Source organism: Colias philodice, chromosome 22 (assembly GCF_061535455.1).
Source record: "Colias philodice isolate Cphi_HAF_F1 chromosome 22, ilColPhil1 Martin Lab GWU primary, whole genome shotgun sequence".
Classification (NCBI taxonomy): domain Eukaryota; kingdom Metazoa; phylum Arthropoda; class Insecta; order Lepidoptera; family Pieridae; genus Colias; species Colias philodice.
The window spans coordinates 5596072-5619398 of NC_143107.1; the positions used below are offsets into that span (position 1 = coordinate 5596072).

At 35.0% G+C, this 23327-nt stretch overlaps 1 protein-coding gene and 1 long non-coding RNA gene across 2 annotated transcripts; one reads left to right on the forward strand and one right to left on the reverse strand.

Annotated features, from left to right (window-relative positions):
* Positions 1 to 1425: 1425 nt before the first annotated feature.
* Positions 1426 to 2990, reverse strand: LOC149478451 (uncharacterized). Its single transcript, XR_016317456.1, has 2 exons — positions 2281 to 2990; positions 1426 to 1646 (listed from the first exon to the last, which is right to left on the reverse strand). It is a non-coding gene; the product is annotated as an uncharacterized LOC149478451 (long non-coding RNA).
* An 8451-nt stretch (positions 2991 to 11441) lies between these two features.
* LOC149478452 (UDP-glycosyltransferase UGT5-like) lies at positions 11442 to 20231 on the forward strand. The gene is made up of 4 exons (XM_089709334.1): positions 11442 to 12350; positions 12432 to 12654; positions 13016 to 13235; positions 19835 to 20231. Exons 1-4 carry the CDS (start codon positions 11514 to 11516, stop codon positions 20106 to 20108), a joined length of 1554 nt encoding a protein of 517 aa, XP_089565460.1. The 5' UTR covers positions 11442 to 11513; the 3' UTR covers positions 20109 to 20231.
* The last annotated feature ends 3096 nt before the right edge of the window (positions 20232 to 23327 follow it).

Genomic DNA, 23327 nt, shown 5'->3' on the forward strand with positions numbered 1-23327 from the left:
CGCATGCGAAACGCAAGAAGATGCTTAACGCCGGTATTACGTGAGACAGTGGTACTTCCCCGGACAAGCTACAGCCCAGTCGTGCTACACACAAAATAAATTGTATGTAGCTGTAGCTCTACCACTGTAAAATGTAAACGCCAGAGCCTCGTCTGTTGTTCGGCAGGGTGCACCACGGGCAGGTGAGGTTGGCTTTGGCTGAGAGATGGTAGACAGCCATTACACCCCAAAGGTATTTTTATAATAAATAATGTTAATGTAAACAATGGTGTCTCATTTTATTAATACCTCAAATTAAAAATAAATGTAAACAATACATCTCAGAAGCAAGGAATCAATATTCAATAAACAATAATATGATTTGACCTTGAACGCGCAATGTAAACACAGTCAAGTGTAGGTCAATATTATCGCAAAATATATAATTGGTAATCAACTAGGCACAAGCCAAACATACGTAGAAAAAATATATTTAGAAATAGATATAAGCTTACCCAGCAAACGATATTTCGGCTATTATTAACACTTAAGGGTTAAACAACATTAAATAGTTTGCGATCTTTAGTCAGACTTACAAAGTTTACATAGAAAATTATTATAATCTGACTAGCAGCACGGTAAGAGTTTGGTAATTAGAATTAACTACCAGAGATATATATGAAATCATTAATTATGTACACAATAAATGAATGGAATATCTAAGTTTAATGGACAATGGTGTCGTACATCAAATTTACCAGAGAGACCATGCGGTAGTCCCATTATATTGAGGGATGATGTTGCCGCAACAAAATCGTGCAGAACGGAGCGTTGCGACTGCGTCATCGCGTCGTCACGTCGCGGCGCCGTGCGATTGGCCGCGGATTGACCCCACTGTCCTCTACTACTTCGACTCGCCACGCAACCGCTGAGCAGGACACTCCCTCACTAAAATTAATTAATTCTACCAAACGCACTTTGTAATTTTAAATATTAAACTATATACGCACAAGTTTATTGTCTTCTTCTTTCGTCGTCAACATTTTCTGGACCTTCGACACCGGATCACATCCTGGATTTTGGAGACGCAATCGGCGAAGAAGTCGCAAAATTACAGTGCAGTTTGGTAAGACGGCCAGCTAATTTATCCAACCCTGTAAAGCTTCATCTGAGTGATACTGTGCTTTGTATATTCCAGAGCTTTTGGTGTTGCTTGCCTCCTCACGTGCTTTTACGCAGCCGAAGAATCTGCTTCACGTGGCACGTAAGTACTTGTAGCTTTTTACTTCAGTCATTATGTCTCTTTCTGAGCAAAAGGAGCTTAAGGATTTGAGGAAAAAAAGGGGGTTAATCAAATGTAGGCTAACGAATTTTAAGAAATATGTTTCGTCTTTTGAAAACGTGGATCTTGATACACATCAAAGGGCAGAACTAAAATTACGTATACCAGGTGCACAAAGTTTAATGAACGATTTCAACCAAGTACAAAGTAAAATCGAAGATCTTGTCCCGGAGTCAGAAACGGATAAACTCATAGAATCACGCGTAGAGTTTGAGAGGGAATATTATGTTGTCCTGGCGATGCTGGACTGCATGGTAAACCCAGATAATTCCGAGGATAGATCTAATAAATCCATTGACTGTTCCTTAGCGCACGACCATACGACCTGTAACAATTTTAATAACGATTCAGTAAAATTACCGACTATTTCTGTACCTAGCTTTGACGGTTCACATGAACACTGGGTAGAATTTCGCGACACGTTTTCATCCTTAATTCACAATTCGAAAACAATACCACCGGTTCAAAAATTTCATTATTTAAAGGCGAGTTTAAAAGGCGATGCCAAAATCGTTATAGAAAACGTAGAATTTTCATCCGAAAATTATATGGTTGCATGGGAGCTTTTATTACACCGTTTTAATAACACGCGTTTGATAGTGCAAAGTCACATTAAGGCAATATTTTCACTTCAAAACGTCTCAAGAGAATCGGCTATTCAATTACACAATTTAATTGATACAGTTTTAAAAAATTTACGTATTCTTAAAATCTTAGGAGAACCCACGGAATACTGGGACACTTTGATTATTTATATCGTAGTTTCAAAGTTAGATCCTACCACTGAACGCGAGTGGGAACAATTTAAAAATACCTTTTACAAAATAAACAAGGACAAAATTATTAAACTAAACGATTTATTAGAATTCATTAAAGAAAAGGCCGATTTATTAACTACACTATCCGTAAATCACAATAAACCTAGTATTTCAAATAACTCAAATAAATTTTCTACTTACCAAAATAAAAATTCATCATCCAAAATTCATTGCAACATAGTTTCGGATAACAAACAATCTAAATCGCAATCCAATAAGTCGCGCAGCCATTACAAGTCATGTTTGCTATGTAACGAAAGGCATCAGCTGTATTCATGCCAGAAGTTTCTCGACTTATCTCCGCAACATAGGGTTAATTTCATAAATGATAAAAACTTATGCATAAATTGTATGCGCCCAGGTCATTTAGTTGGTACTTGTCTTTTTGGTCCGTGTAGAAAGTGTGAACAAAAGCACAATAGTTTACTTTGTGATGCAATTAAATTATCACCAATTAAACAAAATACAGTGACGTTAACTACGTACGAGCACCCCTCGCTTACTAATACGCATCCCGTTTCAGTGGTTTCAGTAGATAACGCACACATGCAACTTCAATGTATTAATCACGCACAAACCGTTATGCATACAAAGGATGACAATTCTTCGCAACAGATTGTCATATTGTCTACGGCGATAGTTGAAGTATATAATGAATCGGGTGAGTATTATTGCGCACGCGCAGTTCTAGATAGCGGAAGCGAGCGATCCTTTATAACGCAATCGTTTGCAAATAAATTAAATATACGAATATTACAGTCCACTCAACATATTCACGGTGTAGGTAATTCTATTACGCAATGTTCGCAATCTTGTAACATTGAAATTAAATCGCGCGACGGGAGCTTCACTGCCCGTTTTCAATGTTTGATTTTGCCTCAAATTACATCAAAATTGCCTACAACTACATTTAATTTCAATCAGTTTAATATTCCTCACAATTTATTGTTAGCTGATCCCAATTTTTACGAAAGTCAACCTATTGATTTACTGATCGGTGCTGATTTATTTTGGGAATTAATAACTGAAGGAAAAATGCGCCTGAAAAGTGGTCCTTTCCTTCAAAACACCAAATTAGGTTGGATAGTGTCAGGTGCAATTAAATCTTTTCCGTATACTAGTAATAAAAAATTATCACATATTAATTGTAATTATTCGACGTTATCCACGGAAGATGATTCACTCGATAAGTTAGTTAGGAATTTCTGGGAATTAGAAGAATTATCCGCGCCTAGCAATAAATTACAGCAATTATCGAGCGAAGATAATATTGCTTGTGAGGAACATTTTATTCGCACAACACGTCGACTTTCCGATGGTCGTTTCTGTGTTTCAATTCCGTTGAAACAATCACCTGAGTTATTAGGTAATACACGCGCACAAGCTGAACGTCGTTTTTACGCGTTAGAGAAACGTCTTCAGCAAAATACTAATTATAAAAAGATGTATTCTGATTTTATACAGGAGTATATTAATTTAGGTCATATGAGTCTCGTCAATACGTATGGGAATCCGCACTATTTCCTACCGCATCATGGTGTGTTTAGGGAGCACGCCACCACAACTAAATTACGCGTAGTTTTTGATGCGAGTATGAAGTCTAGTTCCGGCGTATCATTAAACGACATACAAATGATTGGACCTGCTATTCAAGGTGACTTGATTTCTATTTTATTACGTTTTCGCGAGAATAGGTATGTTGCATGCGCTGACATTGAAAAATTTTACAGGCAATTGAATATTGCTGAAGATCAGCGTGACCTGCAGCTGATCTTGTGGCGGGATGATCCCTCAGAGCCGCTGAGGGTGTACCGACTCAACACCGTGACGTACGGAACGGCATCCGCACCTTATCTAAGTTGTAGGTGTTTAAAGGAATTAGCCAAACACTCGAATATTCCGTATGTAGCCGATACTATTAATAATTGTTTTTACGTTGACGATCTCATAGTTTCATCGAATTCTATATCCGAATTAGAAAATATTTGTAAAGAAACTAGTAGTCTTTTAGATTCAGCATGTATTAAATTACGAAAGTGGATTTTTAGTCATAATTTAAATTTAATTACGCCTAGCGTTAATGAATCGCAAACACACGATCTATGTTTACTGAATAAAACTCGTAACAATAAAACTTTAGGTATCGGATGGAATAGTCTCGATGATTATATTTATTATTTCACACAAATTATACAAAAGAGTGAAGTAGTGACAAAACGTATTATTTTATCGTGCGCTTCACAAATATACGATCCGCTAGGATTATTAAGTCCGTTTATTACTATCGCAAAGCATTTATTACAAAGATGTTGGTTGTTAAAATTGACGTGGGATGAATCGGTTCCTAACGAAATTTCGCAAATATGGGATAAGTTTATAAATGGATTATCTTTTCTTAGTAGTTTACGAATACCGCGTCACGTTATGTGCATTGATCCAGTGCGAACCGAACTACATATATTTACCGATGCTTCACAGGTCGCGTACGGAGCTTGCGCATACGCTCGTACGATCAATGCAACAGCTGATGTCACAGTGCGCTTGATATGTTCGAAGGGTAAGATCGCGCCGACTAAACCTACAACTATACCTAGATTAGAGTTGTGTGGTGCGTTGTTAGGTGCACGATTATATTATAAGCTTATTGGATCACTGCGTTCAAATTTTGATAAAATTGTATTTTGGACAGATTCAACTATCGTTTTAGGTTGGTTAGGTATGCCTATTAATTTATTAAAACCTTATGTTCAAAATAGGACGGCAGAGATTCACGAGCTGGCCAAGGAACATCCATGGCGTCACGTCGCAGGCAAGGATAATCCAGCCGATTTAGTCTCACGCGGGCAAAGTCTAGAAGCGCTTAGCTCCTATCTTTATGGTGGGAGGGTCCGTTATTTTTACATAATGTACATTTTGAATTGCCCGACTTAAAACATTCCAAATTAATTAATTCAGATTTGCCGGAAATTAAATCTACGAATATTTGTTGTCACATAAGTAATAATTTAAACGATAATTTAATTATTTTTTCTCGATTTTCACAATATAATAGACTTAAACGCGCAGCTGCTTATGTATTACGTTTTATTAATAACGCGCGAAATAAAACTAATAAGTGGACAGGTTTATTATCAGTCGAGGAATTAAATCGTGCTGAATTAACGTTAGTAAAGTTGAGTCAACAGGAATCGTTTCCCGATATTTACTATGCGCTTAAAAATAATAAAAAGATAACGAATATATCAGGCTACAATCAAATTTCTAAATTAAATGTATTCTTTGACGCAAATAATAATTTAATTCGTGTAGGTGGGCGTATTCAAAATTCGCCAAATTTTAGTTTTAATAAAAAATTTCCTATTTTAATCGCAGCTAATCATCATTTTTCACTTTTGCTTTTTCGGTTCGAGCATGAACGTTTACTCCACGCCGGGCCACAGCTTCTACTGTTTACGATCAGAGAGATGTGGTGGCCGGTCGGCGGCAGAAATCTCGCTAGGAAGGTGGTACATTCGTGCATGCGCTGCGCACGACTACAACCGACTACGGTCGCGCCTATTATGGGGAATCTACCGCAGGAGCGTCTGGACCCAGGTTATCCGTTTATACGTTGTGGTGTCGACTACGCTGGCCCAGTGTTCACGTTGAATCGTAAAGGCAGAGGTGCTAAATTACAAAAATCGTACATATGCTTATTTATATGTTTTGTTACACGCGCGGTTCACTTGGAACTTGTTAGCGATCTATCGTCGGAATCATATCTATTAGCTTTGAAACGTTTTATATCGCGGCGAGGTAAACCCGTGACTATCTTTTCTGACAATGGGAAGAATTTTGTCGGTCTCATGAATGAGTTCAAAAATTTTTTAGCTACCTGTTCTGATGAAATTAAAGCATCCCATCAAAAACATCCTGTAAAAAACCCAAGTCTCGCAGCTCAGTCTTTCTACCGTCAAAAGTTGTGAGATCCATGTAATACCAAGTCGGTTAATCTATTTAGTGTCTACTTGAAGGACCTTCTGTCTTAAGTTATTACATAAGTTATTATCATGCCAATATTAAAAATATTTAACGTTTTAAACAAATAGATCGACTTGGACATCGCATGAAAACAAAATGAATATTACAATATTATATTAGATTCTTTAGTCTCTCGCGCCTCACGCGATTGAAACTCTCGTTCCTGTTGGTCGCTGGCCCGTCGCGTCGTGCTGTGTAGTGTGATACATACTAATTATCAAATCAAGCGATGTCCAAGTCGATCTATTTGTTTAAAACGTTAAATATTTTTAATATTGGCATGATAATAACTTATGTAATAACTTAAGACAGAAGGTCCTTCAAGTAGACACTAAATAGATTAACCGACTTGGTATTACATGGATCTCACAACTTTTGACGGTAGAAAGACTGAGCTGCGAGACTTGGGTTTTTTACAGGATGTTTTTGATGGGATCTCACTTCTTTTTGTAGAGCCGTGTAGGTGTGGGCATGGATGGTCATTCACATACAGTATTTCCGAATCCATTGCGACTACTAGTACTGGTAGATATGCAAGATGTAAGAATACAATTAATACTTAAACGTAACTTTGGTCTCGTTATTTCGACCGACACTATTAAGTAATTATATTTGAAGACTAAGGTATTTATGTAAGTTCCTTAAAATTAACCAAACAACATCCCAATCGTAAGCAAATAATATCAGTAAACTAATGAGCAAGCCTTTTAGTCGTAAATGTAATTTATCAATCGAAATTATAAATGAAAATCGCAAACTTATAGGTTAGGTTTCGAGGCACATCCGAACAGCATGAGGGCGCTCGCACGTATGCGTGCGGCTGCCGCTCGCTCGAAGGCATTCACATTTCATTGTTCTGTCATTTTGGCGTATATTTTGCTTGTCAGTCATAGAGTAAAATAGAGGCCAGTCTGTCTGTAAGGAGGCTAGTCGCGCCAACAATTTATATATAACAGATTTAAATTATAATATATTGTTTTATTAGATTTTCGTACTTCAAGACATGTCCAATCATGTGTTTTTCATTACGTCGACCATTTTACAAGTAATAATGTTGTTCAGTTTCATGGGCTAAACACACCCTTACCCACCCTATACCCCCTCCCTTGTCTCATATGGTAGGTACCTATCTACACCTATTAAATTTATAATAATAATAATAATATAATAATAAACACATTTATTGTCAGAATCACATCATGATTACAAATTGATTTACAAAGGAAAAACAAATAAAAGAAAAATAATAAGAATAAGAAGAAGCTTATTCCTAAGAAACAGTAGGTAATGTGGCAGTGAGTGACCTGACAAATGGAGCCAACTCAGTTTATGATGGCAAGGTGATTAATACCTTACCACCACTGATTTTCAGTGACCCCAAGTGACTATTGGAGTTTCAGTCTAGAATTACATGTAATGAAAATTTAACATGAGTATATTATGTGAAGGATATATTTCTATTAATATGATAGATATAATATATATATATAATATCAGTATGTAATTATGTATATAATGTAAATAAATAAAATGAAATTATGTATACAATGTTAATAATAATTATAACGATAGATAGGCAGAGAATAAATGCGTATATAATATTATGTTATAAAATAGATATTTAATGTGTAATTCGATACAAATGCACTAAGTGTTAGAACAGGATTTTAAAATATGTTTCCGGTATTGAAAACGAAAATTATTAATATTTGTCAAACTGGTTAATGGTGGTGGGATGTTGTTCCAACACTTAGTGGCATTGTATCGAAAGCTACCCTTGAATGCAGCTGAGTGGTGCTTGGGTATGGATAGTTTACAGTTTGCAGACCTAGTTAGGTAGTTTAAGGCACTTCGTTCACCTACCCATGCGAGTATTTATAACCACCACCAACCACCAACTGCATAAATAACTTTGTAATCCCATATATTTATATGGGATTACAAAGTTATTGATGCAGTTGGTGTATTTGGAAAACTGGACCGAAATTACAAAATATTTAAGTTTTCCCATGATTAAGACACTAAACTCTATATGTATTCCAAATATGAAGCTTCTAAGTCTGCTAGAAGTGCCTTGGACTTTTGATGATCGGTGAGTCAGTGAGTGACAAAATTTAGAAACTTTAACAAGTTGTCATTCTTAAACTACTGGTTCAAATTGACTGAAATTTTAAATATTCCGTGTTTATACAATGCCGGATTAGTTACTGAAGATTCAGGTTTCTTGCTTTATCCACAACCGAATTATAGGGGGTCGAAAAAGGCCCGAATTGCTTCGAGAAAAGGATGGTACGGCCGTGCCGCTTTTTTTTTGCTCGACTTGGCGGGGGCACTGCCGTGCCCCCAGATATGCAACTTCGCAAAATATTAATTTTAAAATGATACCTTTTTACGCTAGTCATTTCGGGGGATTGTGGGAAGCTGGAGTAAAAAGCTGCAAGCACCATCTCAAACGTGTAGTAGGTAACGCACATCTAACGTTCGAGGAGTTTAGCACAGTATTGACCCAGGTTGAAGCTGTCTTGAACTCCCGTCCTTTGACCCATCTTTCCACAGATCCCAATGATTTCCTTCCACTTAGCCCTGCACATTTCCTGGTTGGTCGTCCGCTGACTGCACCTGTAACGGCTGAGCTGCTATACGACGTGCCTGAGCTTCGTCTCCCGAGGTTCCAGAGGGTGGAACAAATACGCCAGCACTTTTGGAATCGTTGGTCCAAAGAATATGTCTCCGAGATGCAAACGCGAACCAGATGGCACCAGCACAAGGGGGAGCTCAAGGAGAACACGCTCGTTCTCATTAAGGACGACCGATTGCCGCCATTGAAGTGGAGCTTGGGGCGCATCCACGCGACATATCCGGGGAAGGATGGAGTAGCACGAGTGGCCGACATTCGTACTGCAGACGGCATCGTGCGTCGGGCGTTCACTAAAATTTGTCCGCTTCCTTCACCAGATAGCTGATTCTTCGCTTCGTGGTCGACAGTTCGTTGGAACCAGCACGTTCCAAGGCCGGGAGCATGTTGCCGCAACAAAATCGTGCAGAACGGAGCGTTGCGACTGCGTCATCGCGTCGTCACGTCGCGGCGCCGTGCGATTGGCCGCGGATTGACCCCACTGTCCTCTACTACTTCGACTCGCCACGCAACCGCTGAGCAGGACACTCCCTCACTAAAATTAATTAATTCTACCAAACGCACTTTGTAATTTTAAATATTAAACTATATACGCACAAGTTTATTGTCTTCTTCTTTCGTCGTCAACAGATGATTATTGCAAGAAATTACCATAGTCCGAGATACAAAAGATAAGAAAATTTTAGAAACTTTCGCGTTTGTAATAAATAAGATTGTAGTATTGCAATCGCATCGAGTGACTACAAAAAAATACTGGTCCGTTGTTTATCATTAAGGGCTGGAATTCCTAAAATCTACATTAATAATAAATAATAAATAAATAACTTTATTGACATTAGAAAATAGGTACAGCTTATATATAAATCCATAGGCTCCTGAATTAGTTAAATACTGTGTCTCTGTTACATACCTAGATAGACTAAATTGTGATGATTCAAAAAGATGATCTTGAACAGTCGTTGTATAATATTGGATATTATTATTCTATTCAAAATAATCAAAAGCAACATTTACTGAACTTTTATTGATATTGAGAAGGACATTTATTAATTTCCCAGGATCTATAATGTGCATTTGAACAAATTCAAACTACCCCACGAGTAAAACGTTGTTATAGCAAAGTTAAATAAAATTTATATAATTCACAAGTCGCTTCCTGCATTTAAACGGATCAAACTTCGTTAGTAAACAACAACAAAAGATGATATTATAATATAATATTATTAGTAACATTAGTAAATAAATTATTTCTTTCTATTTTATGCTAACACTTCTATTGTTTAATTTATATGAAACTAGCTTTCCACCCGCGGCTTCGACCGCTTTGACGAAAACCTAATAAATCATAATATACATACTAAAACCTTCCTCTTGAATCACTTTATCTATAAAAAAAACTGCATCAAAATGCGGTGCGTAGTTTTAAAGATCTAAGAATACATAGGGACAGAGAAAGCGACATTGTTTTATACTATGTAGTGAAGCTAGTAAATCGATCCCGCATAAATAACAAGTTGATGAAAGATAGATGTAATTAAATTAAATTAAACGTATTTTTATCTATTCCTAAAGGCTTATTTTGTCAACAAGTCTAACCTGTTTATGCATTGTTAGAATTTGAAAAAGTTAGAAGGATCGATAATTATCGCTGTTATAAGGAAAGATTTTAACATGACTGATTTCGATGATTTCCCTTTACAACAATTAAATTAAACATGAGCTGCGCAATAGATTGAAATAATATGTTGTAAAGAAGTCACTTCAGCGAACATATCATTAAGGGCCAATTACAATTGCCTATAATGTATGTCACGATGAGTAGTTGTATTTTGGGTTCCGTACCTCAAAAGGAAAACACGGAACCCTTTAAGATCACTTTGTTGTCCTTCTGTCTGTCTGTTTGTCTGTCTGTCAGTCAGGACTCTTTTTCTTATGAATGTGTTATCAAGCAGAAATTCATATCAAATTCGCTAATAGGGAGTTGACTCAGAATCTTACAATTTCCAAAGCACTTGTACGAAGCGACGTCATATAGGTACCCCAGATAAAGAAAAAATTGAGAAAGTCATAAATTTAAAGTAAATACATCATTTATTTATACCTGGTTTTAAAGGAAAGCTCGGTGTTGGAGTCCGACCCGCACTTGGCCAGTTTTTTTCTTAAGTATGGAGACACTTAATTGACCAATTACGTCTTGTCACCAACACTATCGGAACTGAATACTTAATTGTTTTTATTCGACGTAAAAGCCATAATATATAATGTTATAGATTCGAAAATACCAAAATCGTTAAAGCTAAAATATTGATCCAAAAACCGATAGATTATTATATCTTTTTTTGTATAGATATATAGATTGAAAAGTTGATAATATTGCATAACGTTGGTGTTTCCAAAAACAACCTTTTGATGCACACAACAGTAGAGTTCTTTGCAGTCTTATTAATATTGTAAAGAATGAGATATTCTATTTAACACGAATATAATTAGATTAATATTTTTAATTGATTATAATTTCAAAAATCAGTATACTCATCATACAAAGATACATATGTAAACATGTGTGCGTATCCTCAAAAGATAGAACTGTATCTTAATGTTGATATTCAGATAAAAACACAGCAAAGGTTATAATAAGGTGAAAAAATGCGCTGATTTACGTTTCCTATATAAACTGCGTGTAGATCATTGCCAAGTCATTACCGTTTCATCATCTAAAATGTCGAGATCATATGTTATAGTTTTTGCTCTAGTTTTAATTTTTACTGAACATGACGCGGCGAGAATTTTGGCATTATTCCCAACTCCGTCGATAAGCCATCAAGTTGTATTCAGACCTCTGACACAGGAGCTAGCTCGACGTGGCCATGAAGTTACTGTACTCACAACTGATCCAGTGTTTACGAAAGAAAATTCTCCTGCAAACTTTACTGAAATAGACCTTCACGATATCTCTTATAAAGTCTGGAGGGAGAAAATAATGAAACATGGATCAGTTTTTGGTGAAAAGAATGGTTTATACAAACAGATAAAGGTTCTAGGAAGCTTAATTGGAAATGTTGCAGAAATACAATTGAAAACTCATGAAGTCCAGCAGATTCTTAAGAAGGAAAAAAATGCATATGACTTGTTAATAATTGAAGAATGTGCGGAACCATTTTTAGTGTTTTCTCATTTATTCAAAGTGCCAGTGATTTCTATTAGTTCTTTCGGTATGATGTTAAATGCTGATGAAATTTTTGGAGCACCAGCACACGTTTTCTTATACCCATCAATGTTACATCAAAGAGTATACAATTTAACGTTCTGGGAAAAACTCGAAGAATTGTATAAAAATTATAAATTGACGAACGATTGGAATGCCCTACAATTGGAGGCATTTAACAAAATTAAAAATGTTCTGGGATACAACGTGCCTCCTTATAGTGAATTGTATAAAAATGTAGATATGTTGTTTGTGAATATACATCCGCTGTGGACTAATAATCGACCGTTGCCTCCCAATGTCATATCTATTTGGGGTATTCATAAGAAACCAGAAAAGGCACTTCCACAGGTAAGCATTTGCTTTATTGCCAGTTATGAAATCGATAATTGTACATTACCTGAATTTGTTGCACATGATTATTGTTTTTAGGATCTGCAATCATATTTAGATTCATCAAAGAATGGAGTAATATATTTAAGTTTCGGAAGTAATGTTCCCTCCTCGTTGTTACCAGCAGAAACAATTCAACTATTTATAAAGGTGTTCTCCAAATTACCTTACGATGTGTTGTGGAAATGGGAAAAAGATGAATTACCTGGGAAATCGGACAACATTCGAATATCTAAATGGTTGCCGCAGTCAGATTTATTAAGTGAGTTATTATCGATGCTATTCCTGTACGTTTTAAGGGAAAAAATTGCGTTTGCTTTAAGTGCCGTCCTTGACTTATATTTTTCCCTGCAAAGCGAGCAACTCTGAAACAATAATAATAACACTATCTTTATTCAGATAGTGTCGAGTACGAAATGTAATTATCATATTTTTTCAAGTTAATTCATTAATGCTATGAGTTATTTATAGCGCCGCGCAGTAATCGTGAACTTGCCATGAATACATTACACGTTGAAAAAAAAATATTGTCAAGTTTTTTTAGCTCGTTATTTATTATTGTATAATATGTGTTTAGTTATTGTGATTAGATTTTATCACTTACGTTCAAATTTATGTTCAAGGACATCCCAAGATAAAATTATTTATAACACAAGGAGGTCTACAATCTACCGATGAAGCTATAAACGCGGGAGTACCTCTCGTTGGTATACCAATGCTTGGGGACCAATGGTACAATGTAGATTATTACATGTACCATAGGATTGGCGTTAGACTAGATTTCGATGCATTATCTGAAGACGCGCTTGATAAAGCAATCAAAACTGTCATTAATGATAAAAGGTGAGATATAATAATTAAGTATACTTTAACAATATTATACTTTAACAATTACTGGTTTGTGCAAAAACTTACTGGCGAAATGTTTAACGAAGCATTTAAAGCAATTATGTCGAGATCATCCTGTAACCTGTAAGACCATGTTAACAGAATAGCGTTCCTTACCTTCATTTAAACATGTGTGTTTATTCTTAAGGGCGCGTATAAAGTCAAATCACCAATCAACTTTTAGTTGATACGTGTAATATTCAAGACCAAATATAAAAAATAAAATATATGTAAAACTTGATGATATTTTCGATTATATTGTCAGATCAAAAACATAAAATATTGAAATTGACTCGATAGAAAAAATTCACGAAGTTACCTCTAAATTTCACACTTTTACGTTTTTTACTGGACATGGTAATACTTATTATGATTTTTTTTTTCATAAACAATTATATTAAAACATTTGCAAGATATTTGTCAGAGCATTTTGTGTAATTACTTTTAGTTTTGGTTTAATCACGATAAAACACTTTTGGCGCTTACTATATTTTTAATTACGCAAGAAATCATCTTCCATCGCACGTTCCGGGAGCTAAAAACATAATTCTATTTCATACATCAGACGCTATCGCTCCGTTGAGACGAGTAGACCACGCTAAAATTGCTGCGCCGTGTTTTATAATTACGCCGAATATTGATTTGTTGAAAATGGTAAACAACAAAATGAAAAGACTTAAGAAACAAGAACTAAAGAAGATTCAAATTGAAAAGATAACTAAATGTCGAAGGTAATAATGTATACAGGGTTACAGGTTAAGTCGACCTATTCCTGTTAAGAGCGTGTAGTAGGGGTCAAAACAAACTGATTTGATCTTATAATACCATATCCAAAAGTTAACCGTTGAAGAGTTATTGCAATTTTAATTTTTTTCATGAAAAAGCCACTTTATCTTCGCATTTAGCGTTTAATTTTTTATTTTACTTATTTGGTCTGGGTTTTTTTGAGTTTTTATGTAAAGGTTGAGTTAAACAATAATTTTCAGCAATAAAAATCCATATCGCTGCAAACAATTCAAAGAAATGGCTTTTAAACTAAAAATAATAACATGAAAGTAATTAAGTTAACTCGTTTTAAACAAAGATATTGAAAAAAATCTCTATGAAAATGTGTCTGCAGATGTTTTTAAAAACATGTGCATGTTCAGAAAAATGTCTTATACTTTTTGACTATACTTATGAAAATTTTATTAAATTTTTTGAAATATTTTACTATTAATTATTGTATAAATAAATGTATTTTCTTTTCTTTCTGTAAAAATTTTTAAATCCGTACAACTATTTAACTACCTATGAAAACAATAATAATTTTTCACATTTACAATATTACTATTTCATCAACTAAAATCATATCACAGTATCAAGAAGTCAACATGTTATTCAAGATGCAATAAAGCCCTCGCTCCCGCGGGTCGTGACTCGCCCGTGACAGCGCCTGTCCGCAGCTCGTCGAACAGCCGATGGATTTATGAGCCGAATGAGCATCAATCTGAACACTCCCTCCTCCTCTCGCCTCCCTCAGCTCTCATCGTACCGGAATGCTTATATGGCTGCGATTTACATTCACAACCATGTAGAAAACTTCTCAAGAAAATCTCGATCATTTTTAAACGCTTATATCAGCTCCATCTCTGTTTGTAACAGATTCCTTTGGACTCGATTCTGAGTCTTTAAACAGACAGATTTAATTCAAACTTTGTACTTTTATCAAAGTTCGGTGACAATACAATACCTTAAGAGCGTGTTTATTAAGTTTGGTCAATAATAATTCTTATATACATATAATAAAATTCTAGAAAAGTGGTGTCTGTACAATGAAAATATGTAAAAAATAATTAGCAGGGGTTATTACTAAATCGATCCCAAACCCAAAACTGTCGTTAAAATTTTTTTTGTCTGTTTGTCTGTTTGTCTGTATGTTTGAACACGCTAATCTCAGAAACGGCTTATCCGATTTAAATGCGATTTTCACTAATATATTTTGGTAATCTTCATTTAACATTTAGTGTTTATTTCATGTCAATCGGTTTATAAATAAAAAAGTTATGACCATTTAACTAAGTATTCACGGCAAACATTTGCTACTATTATACAGTGTACGATAAAACGTAAGTTATCTGTTATACGCTACAGTTATTTCTATAAAATGTCCAGGTGATCATATCGAAAGTCCCAAAGAAAATGATTAAAGTGAACGACCTATCAGTAACAATAAGCCAAATTTAAAAAAATCGGTTCTTCCATTTATTTGATATACGGTAAAAAAGTTGTAGGTAATAAAAAAATGAATTTTGACCCAAGTGACATATGAAATGAAAGGGCATGACGTGTAAAGTATAATTGGACATATTTAATCAAAATCGGTTCATCCATTTATTAGATTACAGCACAGATTACAGCGGTAAAAGTGGGAATGAACAATAATCGAATGTGGTCAAATAATATCTCAAGCGGCATATCAAAATATGAAAGAGCAACGTGTGAATTACAATTAGCAATGTTTTATCGAAATCGGTTCATCCGTTTATTACACTTTAGGGGTGACAGTGGTTAGATAAATAAACCAAATGGAGCATCAAACGACAGGATAATATTATGTCGTGTACATAATATAGGTACAATTAGATAATATGGTTTACATCAAAATCGGTTCTGCCATTTACTAGGGATGGAAAGGTTGAAAGTCTGTGAAAGAAGAGGGGGATATGGGAGCGAGAGGATAGCCACACCCTGGAAATTTTGAATTCTACTCAAAGCCACATAGGTCTGGTGCGGCGCTTGGCAATTTTTTTCTTAAATATACCACTTTATTTTGCCACTGTGGTCCATTACAATTTGTGCACGGTTACGGCCCAACTTAAAAGATGTCAAGGAGCAACAAACTTATAGATATCAATATGATGTAGGAATGTATTAAGGAGGTAAAGGCAGGTCGCGCTTTTGACGTTTGTCTCGGCACTCATTTGCTGCACAATATATTGTCAAAAACATCCATACAAGGAAGGAAGGAAAATAAATTTGCTCCTTTCCCTCCTGGTAACTAAAAAATAATATGACATAATTTAAAATAAATTTTACGTAGAAAATTAATTAGGAATTTATTTTTTTAGATCAGTTTAATAATAAATGTTACTAAAAGTTTTTTTAATTATTTATGGTAGTAAGTGTTTATTCAATAAAAGTTAAGTAGTAACTACTATGCAGTCACTATTCCACGCGGACGAAGTCGCGGGCACAGCTAGTGTATAATATAATAGTATTGTTATAATATTAATAAATAATAATTATAATATAAAAAGATAAGTCTTGATTTACCTATTTGAGAAAGTTTAGTTTCTGTAAAATAATTTCCGCGGGCTGAGTATTGACGCGATAGCAGCAGCAACTATAGATAGGTAAATAAAATTCATAGTGGTACATGAGTGGTACCTAATTCTTACAGTCGCGGTGCAATCAATCAAGTCAAGAAAGATTTATATTATTATTATTACTATAGGCAGATCCTATGTTCGCTCCAGTAAATAATAATATAAATAATATGTAAACCGGTTGTGAATAGTACATATATATTATATTTACAATCTGTATTAGATAATCATACATAACATCTATACATAGGTATAACAAATTCGTACGAAAGTCAAAACTGTACTTACATTGAATAGGTATTTTTTTATAATATACATATGTATATGTATATATATAATATATTCATAATCTGTATTACATAGTAATATGTAGTACATATCTATACATAAATATAGTTTTTAGAATTTTTGTATGTCTGTCTGTATGTATGTCTGGGCTCTAATTTTGGTGCAGATATAGCTTGAGACCTGAGAAAGGTCATAGGATGAGTTTTATCCCGTAAATAAAAAAAACTGTCTGTGTTTGTCTGTTTGTTTGTACACGCTAATCTCCGGAACTACTGGACGGATTTGAATGAAAGTTATTTTGTTGTGTAGGTACTATTATATTATCCGGGAAATATAAAATAATAATTTATTTTGAAAACTGAAACACCTGATGCAGAACCGCAACAGACCACCTAAACTATAGATTCATTTGAGAAAGTTTATCCAGGCGAGTTTGGATATTATTATTTGTGTAAATTCTGTAAATTCGTTTCCGCGAGTTGAGTATTCATGCGACGATATTTATAGATACCTACATTCATAGTGGGTAGGTACCTACAATTTACAAAGACACTTTTTATACTTAGTTATGTAGGTACCTAATTCCTACGGTCGCCTTGCAAATGCAATCAATCAAATTGACCCTGTTTGAAAGTAATTTACTAATTTCACAGAACAATTTTAAATTTGGAAAATGTGGACCCTCACTCTCAACCTGTGTCTACTGACTATTGCCACGCAGAAAAAAATACTCCAGAAAGGTACCTGCTAAAGTTACCAGCTCTCGATAAAATAATACGTAAATTTCGAAGAACTTTGTAATATTTTATAAAGGATAATTTTTATTTTTATTTTTAGAATAATTGCTGAGTCGAAAAATGTCGTACAATCTAATAGTCCATTGAATAAAAAGTTCTAGAGTGCGTGAGTTAGTAACGTAAGATGTTTCTTCGGAAACATGTCAAGAGTCCCTAGGTAATAAACATACTAAAACCCCGGGCCACTAGGAGGAGCCCCGGAGTGGGGGGAGGGGGAAAATGGGTCCATTTTTTCATTTTTCGCTTAAATCTCAAAAACGGTACATGTTAGAGAAAAACTTTCAAGGAAAAGTTGAAAGGCCATAAAATTATCTACAAGTTGTACCTGAATCATTTTTTCCTATATCCTACCGTTTCTGAGTTATACGCAGTAAAACATGATTTTGGCTCAAACAATTTCCACATCAATCGATCAAAAAATATTTCTTTCTTCCAAAAAACTCAAAAGTGCAACTTGTGACCGGTACTGATAGATTGCTCTTAATTAGGTCTATAATTGGTAAAATAAACACATTCCTCCATGGAAGCCTTTAGGAGGAATCGATTGTCAAAATATTATATTATGGTAGTTTGAGTTACTGAACTTGATCTTTTTATTTTTTTCTTCCAAAAAACTCATAAGTGCAACTTGTGACCGGTACAGATAGATTGCTCATAATTGGGTCTATCATTGATAAAAATACCAGATTCCACCATGGAGGCCTTTAGGAGGTATTGAATTTTATTAGGGTAGTTACGATACATGAACTTTTTAACTAACTACCCTAATAAAATTCAATTCCCCGTAAACGCCTCCATGGTGGAATCTGGTATTTTTATCAATGATAGACCTAATTATGAGCAATCTATCTGTACCGGTCACAAGTTGCACTTTTGAGCTTTTTGGAAGAAAAAAAATAAAAAGTTCATGTATCGTAACTACCCTGATAAAATTCAATTCCCCGTAAACGCCTCCGTGGTGGAATCTGGTATTTTTAGCAATGATAGACCTAATTATGAGCAATCTATCTGTACCGGTCACAAGTTGCACTTTTGAGTTTTTTGGAAGAAAAAAATAAAAAGATCAAGTTCAGTAACTCAAACTGCCCTAATATAATATTTTGACAATCGATTCCTCCTAAAGGCTTCCATGGAGGAATGTGTTTATTTTACCAATTATAGACCTAATTAAGAGCAATCTATCAGTACTGGTCACAAGTTGCATATTTGAGTTTTTTGGAAGAAAGAAATATTTTTTGATCGATTGATTTTGAAATTGTTTGAGCCAAAATCATGTTTTACTGCGTATAACTCAGAAACGGTAGGATATAGGAAAAAATGATTCAGGTACAACTTGTAGATAATTTTATGGCCTTTCAATTTTTCCTTGAAAGTTTTTCTCTAACATGTACCGTTTTTGAGATTTAAGCGAAAAATGAAAAAATGGACCCATTTCCCCCCTCCCCCCACTCCGGGGCTCCTCCTAGTGGCCCGGGGTTTTAGTATGTTTATTTTATTACCTAGGGACTCTTGACATGTTTCCGAAGAAACATCTTACGTTACTAACTCACGCACTCTAGACCCCCCTTGGAGGGACTCATTCAATGGACTATAACCAAATTAATCAAAATAAAGTTCTGGAGGAATGTGTGTCGTCGACTGCGTATGTTTATTTAAAAATAGTATCTATACTCGCTATTTCGACAGACTTTTTTTACGGATTCGTGCTCTATACTGTTTCCCTAATATTGTTTTTTTTTATATATTACATACAGACAGTTTTTTTATTGTTTTATAATATGTATAGATTATCATTAATAATTATAAACAAATAATAATAAAAAGACATATTACATAATTTGTGATGATTTCAACTTCACTGTTTTATACAATTATTTTAGACAACATACCTACTAACTACCGAAAATACGCGTTGAACGAGCGAAGAATATTGTGTATAATTTAGCGTGCGATGAACTTTACGTACGTTGGATGAGCCGGGTGTATGAGGGTATTGTGAGGGCGCGCGGCATGGCGCGTAATGGGCGGGGCTTAATCGTAGAATTATCTGGCTTTATACGCCCTCTTAATATCTGCGTTTCTAATACGAACGTTATTTCAGCTATCGTGAAAACATAATACGACTGCGTTCGATCATGAAAGACCAGCCCGAGAGCGCCCTGGAGCGCGCCGTGTGGTGGACCGAGTACGTGCTGCGGCATGGAGGGGCGAAGCACCTGCGGGCCGCAGGCGCTAATAAAACCTGGGCCGAATACTATGACATCGATTTCATATCAAAATTAGCCTTACTTGTTATATCTATAGTAGCTGTATCTGTTTATATTTTGTATTTCTTGTCAAGTCTATTACCAAAGTCTAAGTCTAAGATCTTATGATAAATCTGATTGTTAATATTTGTTACGTTTTTAGAGCCATTTTTTAATAAGGACAGTATTTCAGGAACTGCAACAAAATATTGTTCTGTATTGAAGTGCACTTCTGTGTATGTTTTTAAAATAAATTATATTAATATACACGTGCGTCTTATTTTCATGTTACACAAAATCCAAATTGAAATAAAGATCAATCTGCTTCAATATACAATTAAATGATTTGACCTTGAACGCGTACTGTGTCTGTCTGTTTACATTACATAAAAAAGTTTAGTAATGAAACCTGTTAGTAAAAAATAGAAATCCGTATCCTTTTCCTCTGCCTTAGTGAGTGTATTCATCGTATTGAATTCCCCCGTTCTTATCGTTCTTATCCCCTATACTTTTAAAAGCGGGCAAAGTATTTGTACTTCTGCAAATGTTGATGGGTTCAGTCTCATAATAATTAACGATAGTGACCTAGATACATAGGAGAATTATAGGTACCTCGTTAACGGAAGAAATTTTTTTTTGAAATATTTCTAGATCTACGTATAATCTACCAAGTTAAATGACCAAGAAGCGATATTATCAAATGTACGTTTATTGGCTGCAACTACAACCATGTTTCTTGAATTATTAGTTAATGATGAAAAGGTAAATAAATAAAATACACACACACACTCACACACACACACACACACACATGTATTTATGAACGTACGCGCATACATAAGTAACTATCGTTCTTCTTAATGTCTTCTATAAACAGAATTTGACCGTTTAGTTTTATTATATACACACCGGCACAATTAGCGGAACAGAAAAAAAAGTGAGACTATGAGATAATAACGCATATTTTTGACGAAAATGTAATTAGACACAAACTAACAAATTGATTAACATCTTTTAACAACGACTTTGAAAAGTCTTCGTTATTTTTTATTGAAAAAATAAAGAAATTTGAAATATTTGAAATTTTTGGATAATTATGAACCATCACAAAAAATAAAAAAAGTATGCATGAAATGATTTAACAATAAAATTAAAGCAAAATTAATATCGAGTGTTTCCCCCTCTTGCTCTGATTACGGTTTTCATTCGTCTGGGCATGCTACAGATTATGTTATCGATGATTTCTTGAGGCAACCGCTCCCACTTCTCAAGTAATGCGTTTTCAAGTTCATTCAGATTGTTGGGGGGTGGCATTCTGGATTTAACCCTTCTTTTTAGCAAGTCCCAGACATGCTCTATTGGATTCATATTGGGGGAATTTGCTGGTCACTGCATCACCGGTATACCTACGTGGCTTAGATATGTCTGTACCGATTGTGCTCTATAAGTACGAGCATTATCTTGCATTTTCTAATGCAAGATAATGCTCGTACGACGACTTTATTCTTAAAGTCGTCACCAATAAATGGGGCAAATGGTACAACATGTTCTTCTAAAATGTCTCTGATGTATCGATCTGCTGTCATGATCCCTCCTGTGATTATCACTACCTCCGTGCGAGCTCCCAAACATATCCCTCCCCAAACCATAATCGAGCCGCCACCATAAGCCACTGTGTGTTCAAAATTAGACTGTATGTGGCGTTCTCCTTTGCGTCTCCATATTCGCTGTCTCCCATCGATCTGTTTTAAAAGAACTCTGCACTCATAAGTAAAGAGAACCTGCTGCCATTCGTTCAAATCCCAGACGATGTTCTCGCACATCGGTTTGTGTTCCGCTAATTGTGCCGGTGTGTGTAGTACCTCTATAGATATCTATCTACCTAGATAAGATTATATAATATCTTTATAAGTGATTAGTCATCCTCAGAGGCGGCTCGCCCTAAAGAGCGCTGGTGCAGTGAACTCCCATAAATAATTATAATAAAATCATACTCCTTAATTTAATTATTAACATTAATTATTACTATTTAAAATCAATCGTAATCTTTAAAACTACTGTTAATACCAATGAATATATCCATCATTCCATCATCCCATACACCTGTATAATACCTACTGTATTATGTAACGCGCGAAGCGGTGCGCTCACGATTGCGCTCCAATGAAAAAAGATTTAGTACATTTCCTAATACGAAATCCAATAGGAGTGAAAGAGAGGGTTTTGCCAGAGCCCTGCGCGTGAAACAAAAGATTTTCTATGGAAAAGTAGCAAAATTCGGTGCGCCGCACCCGCAAACGTTGCCGGTTCGTTTTTACCGCCCGGCAGGACAGCGATTGCGACGTTGCCAGTTGCTACGTCTATAATATAAACAAACACTCGTAGACAGAGAATCCAATAGACACCGGCAATGCGTGTCGCAGAAAGAGATAAAAAATAATACGTCACAATATTTAGGGTTACCGTGTGAGGGAAAATTTACCCCGCAATTTGTAAGATACAAATCTCTCAATATCATTATTCACATAACATAAGTGGATAATAATGAGATATCCACATTACATACTTACATGTTTATACTAATACATATTATAAAGAGGAAATGTTTGTTATTATGTATGTATGTATGTATGGTTCACGCATAAACTACTGGACCGATTTCAAAAATTCTTTCACCATTAGAAAGCTGCATCTTCACTGAGCAACATAGGCTATATTGAATTTTCAATAAAATTAGACATCCTTACCAAAAATGCAATAATGTATCCTTAATAAAAATTCTTTCATCGCGTGCGCTGCGGAATCTATTGAAAATAGAACAAATAAATGTTCTACGGTATTATATAATGGACCAATATCTACAAGAAAGTCCGCGATATTCCATTCAAAAGATATAACGAATTTTTAAAAGTGTCAATTTACAGAAAATAGTAGGTATACTGTTTAATACAATGAGGAGGCGTAGTGCGGGACGGGGTGAAGGTGAGGAGGGAAGGGATATTCGCAGGAACTACTTTGATTCCAATTTGAAAAATTATTTCAGTGTTAGATAGCCCATTGATCGAGGAAGGCTATAGTAGGCTATATTGTACCATAACACTTAGACCAACAGGAGTGGAGCCACGCGGAGCGCAGCTAGTATATAATAAACATATTACTTTTAGATGGGTAATACATATTATGTATATACACATACCTATATATTATATAATATGAATATATATCATTATCATAATCCCATATGAAAATGTGTAGGTATGTAATGATAATGTAGATGAAAACTCGATTGTTTATTATTTTTTATAAAAAAAAAATAAAAGAATGTTTATTTTCGTAAGTATTAACAGA